The 7,148-nt window shown below is 43.7% G+C and overlaps 1 protein-coding gene across 3 annotated transcripts in view; it reads right to left on the reverse strand.

The window, feature by feature from the left end:
- The window catches only part of RAP1GAP2 (RAP1 GTPase activating protein 2), a 206,957-nt gene extending 203,779 nt beyond the window's left edge, over positions 1 to 3,178 (reverse strand). For 2 of the 3 annotated variants that reach the window (XM_019755481.2, XM_019755478.2), the window contains exon 1: positions 3,041 to 3,177. In XM_019755481.2, coding sequence (XP_019611040.2) covers positions 3,041 to 3,090 — 50 coding nt within the window. In that variant the 5' untranslated portion in view covers positions 3,091 to 3,177. Of the gene's footprint in view, positions 1 to 3,040 lie in introns of all 3 variants that reach the window. The other variant, XR_002139499.2, reaches the window with a different exon arrangement.
- Positions 3,179 to 7,148: the final 3,970 nt, after the last annotated feature.

Here is a 7,148-nt window from a genome sequence, read left to right on the forward strand (position 1 = left end):
TATTTTGAAGCCCTAACTTCCAATATGACTGTATTTGGAGACAGGGCTTTCGTGGAAGTAACTAAGGTTAGGTAGGACCCTAATCCAACCAGATGAATGTCCTTATTAGATGAGACACCAGAGAGCTTACATACTCTCTCTTCATCACGTGAGACCACAGGGAGAAGGTGGCCTATGGCAAGCCAGGAAGAGGGCTTTCACCAGAACCCGATAATGCTGGCACCTTGATCTTGGACTTCCAGCCTCCAGAACTGTGAGAAAATAAATTTTGGTTGTTTAAGCTACCCAATCTGTGGTATTTTTAAAAATTCATTTATAAGAGTGCTTCTTTTTTTTTTTTTATAAGAGTGCTTCTAATATTTAGCAAAATAATATTTAACCTGTTATGTGGAAATATTGTTATCTAGTTTCCATTCTACCTTTTAACTTCATTGTGGGTTTGCATGGCGTGTTTTTGTTGCCCAATAATTCACCATTCATCACTCTCTCTCCTACTAAAAGTCCTGTGGTTTGGGTGGAGCTGACCCCAGGCCCCAGCTCCATGGGTGGGCACATGACCCAGGCTAGCCAATCTGAGCAGTCCATCCTTCTGACCACAGTGATTGGCTCAGGGATGGACATGTGACCCAAATCAGGCCAATGAGATGACATCCTGAGACTTTGACTGGAACCACTGAAAAAGAAGAGCTCTCTTTCTATGATAGTCACTAACTTGGAAGGCTGCCTGCAACTGATCACCACTTGCCTCCACAAGGAAGTAAAAGTGGAACAGCTGAGAAAGTAAAGGGATAAAGAGAGTAGAGCACTATTTGTTGATAATATTTGAGCATCTGAATGTAGTTATGCCTGAAACACAGAGTTCCTGGAGTTTTCAGTTCTGTGAGCCAATAAAGCCAGTTTGAGTTGAGAACTTATGCAACCTGAAATCCTGGAACCAGGAGTCAAGGCTGACCATGTTGGGAGCATGCCATGGGGTTCAGAGGGTTTCTTTGCCCTCAAGAGTGCTCCCTGCCAGGCTGTCTCACCACTCAAGTCACTTTCAGGACCTTCTTAAAACAATGGGCTTTAATCTGGAGGTGGAAGGTGACCCAAAACCTAATTAGGGCACTAACAATGATTCACGCATTATAAGGTCCAGCCCAAGATCCAACCCAGCCAGGCAGTGCCAGGGCAGAAAGAGAGAGTCAGAGCAGAAATCCAAGCTCTGCCCCTTTTAAACTCTCCTGTTTCTCCTTCAGGAAGTGAGGTAAGGATTTAAACTAAGCAAAGTGATCTGGGAAGTCCTGTGGTGATGCCTCATTTCCAGGTAGAGGGCACTAAGTAACTGCCAGTCCCCACCAGCTTTCCAAACAGATTAACTCTACTTTTATCTGACGTATGCATTGGGGCTTCATTTGAAGAGTAGTTCCACCGCTAAATAATAATTTTGAGGGCCTGCCCGGTGACTCAGGCGGTTGCTCAGTTGATTGGAGTGCGGGCTCTCAACCACAAGGTTGCCAGTTTGACTCCCTGACTTCCGCAAGAGATGGTGGGCTGTGCCCCCTGCAACTAACGGCAACTGGAGCTGAGCTGCGCCCTCCACAACTAAGATTGAAAGGACAACAACTTGACTTGGAAAAGTCCCGGAAGTACACACTGTTCCCCAATAAAGTCCTGTTCCCGTTTCCCGATAAAATCTTTAATAATAATAATAATTTTGAATATTTGGACTTTGATTCTTGTAATCCTCCCAAGGTGGGGGTTGATGAGCAGGCTGGAAACGCAGTGACCCCTCCTGCTCTGATATACTGAGATTTTTCTGACCACATGAAGTTGGCTGTGTAGCCAGGCTGGGTGTGATGGTCCAGGAAATAAGAAGCAAAACAGAGGATCAATTAAGCCCCTAAGCAAGATTTGAGTTCAAACCCTGACTGCCACTTGCTTGCTGAATGACCTCGACTAACCACTTTCCTTCACTGAGCCTCAACTCCTCATCTGTAAAATGGGGGTGCTAATACCTTCTTCTGAGTATCACTGTGAAGAATAACTGAGTTCAATGCCTGGATCCTGATTATGGTGGAGCCAATAGGAAGTACTCAGGAAGCCTAGGTTGTTATTATTGATAATATTGTTGTTATTTATATTCAAGCTACAGAATGTAACTGGTGACATGTGCCTGGAATGCTACTTCAGAGATGCCCCTGGCCTTGGTGTGGGCGGGATGATGTGGGATGTGAAGGGGTCCCAGCCAGGCATTCTCTTTTGATTCTTGGAATCCCCCCAGGTCGGGGGTGGGCTGAGCAGGCTGTGCTGAATTCCAAGCCCCTCCAAGCAGAGGTCAGGTCATTGGCTGAAGCAGCCCTCGACATTCAGTCCCCGGGGACATGGGCCCAACCCAGCTGACTGAGCTGCGATGCGTCTGAAACCCTCTCAGCCTGCAGTCCCGTAACCTGACACCGGCTGGCTCTGATTTCCCAGGCTAGGCAGGACTGCGGTGGGGGTAGGGGTAACCACCCCGCACACTGAGACCTCTTCCCTGCCTCCTAGGCCTCCTTTTGTACGCCCCCCTCCCCACAGTGTCCATCCCCCGGGGTCCCTGTGTAGAACAGGGCAACTCCTTGAACACAGGCGCTGAGGGCTGTGCGTTGTGCCCTCTCCAGGCTCAAGTCCGTGGCCCGACCCTGAGTAGCAGAAGGAATGGAGGTAGACAGGGGACCCCCAATGCACAAATAAAAAAGCGAGGTGGGGGGGAAAGGGAAGGAGGGGAAGCCCTGCCCATGAGCCTGTGGCAGGAGGATGGAGTCCCTCCAAAACCTGACGCCAGGGACCGGGTCCCAGGTCCCAGCGCCGATCTCCCTGGAGAGCCGCAAAGACCCGGCGCGGGGACTGTGACCAGGCAGCCCAGAGCCTCTCCGTAAACCCGGGCCCGCAGCCTCAGTTCCAGAAGAAACTTTGGGCCAGCGCCCCTGCTCCTTTCCACGCCCGGCCCTGCCTCGGGTCGCAGCGCACACGGGTTCGCGCCAGCGGTGGCCAGGCCCCCTGACCCCAGGTGCCCACTCACCAGCGCACCAGCTGCCAACGCTTCTCCCCCGGCGCCCGGCGGCTCGCCATGTCTCGCCCGGCCGGCCACCCTCTCCCTGCCCGCCTCGGCTGCTCCGGCTGCCGCAGGCCAGTGCCGAGGGCGTGCTCGCTGTCGCAGGGTGCCGCGCCGAGCCCAGCGGGTGGGGCGGGCGTGAGGCAAAGCGGGGCGAGCACCCGCGGTGCGGTCAGTGTCCCCCTAGTGCTGAGGCCCGCCCCACTGTGGAGCCCACTGGGGCTGGGTGACCGCGCTCCTTTGCCAGAGCCAGAGACCACAGACTGTCCCTTCACCAGTGTCTCGGGAGTACTGGGCGAGGACTCAGTCTCTCCAAGTTCTACTGTGAGGGAAACCTGACTTGCTGAGTAACTGGAAGGGATCCACCTAATCCATCTGCGTTTTATTCCCTATGACACCTGTTCTGCCTACCCAGAAAGACATGCCTTAAAGAAAGTAAGCTACTCTTGGGGCGGCCCGTTAGCTCAGTTGGTTAGAGCGCGGTGCTCTTAACAAGGTTGCCGGTTGGATCCCCACATGGGCCACTGTGAGCTGCGCCCTCCACAACTGGATTGAAACAACTGCTTAACTTGGAGCTGATGGGTCCTGGAAAAACACACTTAAATAAATAAAAGTTTTCTTTAAAAAATTAAGCTACTCTAAATGTCTAACATAAAGACTGAGGTGCCCTACAGATTATTAAAATATGTGAATGGTGAGCGTAATTCAAACAGCATGGCATTGGCAGGGCACACTGCCCAAGCCTAGCAGCAGCTCCTCCCAGGCTTTCAACCTGCTTCGACCCTAGGATGCTTTCATTCCTGGAGTTGAGCGGAAACCTACCTGGCCCATAGCATCATGGGAGCATGCACCTCAACCCTGGTTTGAAGGAACTGAGTTTTAGAAATATTTATAAATATAAACATTTCTCTACACATTGCACAGTGCCCTCCCAATTCACCTGCTTACCATACCAGCACAACCCACATCCTCTGCAGGAGGGAAACAATGCAGAGAGGACAAAACCTGGCCCCAGTGTGGAGATCCTGGGAACTTCCTTCCTCTTAGGGACTCTGGGCCATTCCCAGGAGCACTGGAAAAGTGTGCAGAGGAATCCAAATGCTATTGACACTTGTCATTATAGTCATAGGTGCCCTTCCCAGCATTCAACAAAAATCAAGATTATATAAATGCTAAGAATCCTTACCTGTGCTTTCCACTATGTCTCAACTAAAGAAGTAACAGGAAGCAACAGAAGGTGGAGAATGTAACCAACACAACAGCATCCTATAAAAAAAAAAATCAGGCAGGAGATACAAACAAGGTAGGTTGGTAGTTTGCCTTTGACCCCTACGTGTAGTAGTGTCTAGCAAGAGGCTAGCAATTGCCTTTGAGCATCCTTCCTTTAAGCTTTCCCAACATAATTAACACAGAGACCAGGAAACAGAATAGAAAGTCTGGAAACATCCCCAAAGGGGTGTGTGTGTGTGTGTGTGTGTGTGTGTGTGTGTGTGTGTTATATGCTTTTCAAATTAGTGAGGGAAATGATGATGGGACAACTAGTTCACTATTTATAAGGGGGAAAACAAGGTCTCTATTTCACATCACAAAATATATTTCAGATAAATTATAAATGTAAGTGGATAAATACATATAATAACTAAAAAAATACATGGGTAAGTACTAACATTATATTAAAGTGGGGATGGATTTTTTTAAGCTTGACATCAATGGTAGAAGCCATAAAGGAAGAGATTAATGGATTTGACTAAAATAAAAATATTTAACTTTAGCACATCACAGAAACACAACAAACTGGTTTTTAAAATGCATATCTGTATTTGTGCATACATGTTCATAGCAGCATTATTCACAATAGCCTAGGGGTGAAAGCAACCTGAGTATTCATGGACAGATGAATGGATCAACAAAATGTGGTGTGTACATACAATGGAATATTATTCAGCCCTAAAAAGGAAAGAAATTCTGACATATGCTACACCAACGATGAACCTTGAGGACATTATGCTAAGTGAAAGAAGTCAGGCACAAAGGACAATACTGTATGATTCGACTTATATGAGGTACCTAGAGTAGTCAAATTTATAGAGACAGAAAGTAGCATATTGGTTACCAGCGTCTGAAGAAAGGGCAGGGGGTAGAGAATGGAAGTTATTGCTTAATGATCACAGGATTTCAGTTTGGCAAGATGAAAGAAATTCTGGAAATGGACAGTGGTGATGTCTGCACAGCAGTGTGAACACATTTAATGCCACTAAACTACATATTTAAAAATAGTTAAAAGAGTAAATTGTATATTATGTGTATTTACCATAAAAAATTAAAATATTGAAAATGCATTGTAAAGGAATAAGAAATGATAAACACTTCAATAGAGAAATGGGTAGACATGAAGAAACAAGTCCCAAAAGAAATAAATGGCGAGTAGCACACGTTTTAAAAATTCTGTCTTACTAGAAATTAAGTACTTGAAAGTTAAGTAAGTGTGATACCATTTTTTCCTTATCAAATTTGGGACAGTTAATTATGTTGCTTTTAATTACCCTACACAGGGTTTGTATAGAGAAGGGTTGTGGGCACTCCTGGGTCGTGGGCACTCCTAATCGTAACTGAGGTTGGAGTACAAATTGGTCCAATCTTTGTGTCTGGCAATTTGACAGTATGATGTAAAGCCATCAAGTGTGCATGTCTGGTGACTCAGTGATTTCTCTCCTTGGAAGTCATCCTAAGGACGTAACTAGAAATGTGGAAAAAGGTCTCTGTAGAAGAATATCCATTGCAGCATTGTTCATAATAGAGTAAAACTGGAAACCACACAGAAGTCCAACAGGAGATTAGTTAAGAAGCTTGCCCCTGTCATGCGATATTACACCGCTACTCAGGAAGACTTTATTGACATGAAAAAAATCAAGATATATTTTGTTGTAAGCATGGTGACTATAGTTAATAATGCTGCATGGCATATTTGAAAGTTGTTAAGAGAGTAGATTTTAAAGGTTTCCATCACAAGAAAACAATTTGTAACTGTGTGGTGATGGATGTTAACTAGACTTATTGTGGTGATCATTTGCAAGATATACAAATATTGAATTATTATGTTATACACTTGAAACTAATATGACATGTCAATTACATCTCAATTTTTTAAAAAGACATATTTGAAATGAAAAAAAAAAGTTTCCAAATAGAACTAGTACATTAGTATACTTGCAGAAAATCTGGAAGAATTATGGAACATATAAAAAAGTGATTTATCTCTAGCTGGGTAAAGTTATAGTGATTTTTATTTTATTCTTTTTCTTATCCATATAGTCTAATTTTTCTAAATAAGCATGTGCAATAACAAAAAATAATAAAAGTCACTTTTAAATAATTAAGCTACAAGGATGTTCATCATATTACTATTTATAACATTAAAGAGTAGACATACTCTAACTTTCAAACAATAAGAAAATGGATAGAGTATACTGTAGTTTATTCTTACAGTGTAATAATACTCTGCACAGGAGGAAAATGTTCATGCTGTATTGCTGACTTAAAAAGCCAAGTATAAAATAAGATGTTAAAAATATGTATAATGTTTATATATGCAAGGAAAAAAGATTTTAAACAAATGTAAAATGTTAGGGGGTTGTTATGACTGGGAGGTATAAATGGCAATTTTTTCCATATCTTTGCTTATCTAGAATTCCTAATTTTTCTACAATGAATAATGAGAAAAAAAATTTTTTTAAACACACAGCCATGATTAGCAAATGAAACATTTAACGATCTTTAGGAGACCTCCAAGATACAAGTAAAAAAACCACAGTGCAGAACAGAGTGTGGAACTGTATGATCTGGTCAATGCCTTCAAAATAAAAAACTGTGTGTGTGTGTGTGTGTGTGTGTGTGTAAATTTCCACCATTAACAAATATATAGAGAGATGTAGTATCTAGATGGTGAGATTATAGACTATTTATTTTCTTCATTAGAAATTTTAAAAATCACTTTTAAATAATGTATTTCAAACAAATAGACGAAACCAACCACAAATAGCCAATTATCTTTAAAAGGTTGCAAGAATTGTGAAGA

This window comes from Rhinolophus sinicus, linkage group LG15 (assembly GCF_036562045.2).
Source record: "Rhinolophus sinicus isolate RSC01 linkage group LG15, ASM3656204v1, whole genome shotgun sequence".
Lineage (NCBI taxonomy): Eukaryota > Metazoa > Chordata > Mammalia > Chiroptera > Rhinolophidae > Rhinolophus > Rhinolophus sinicus.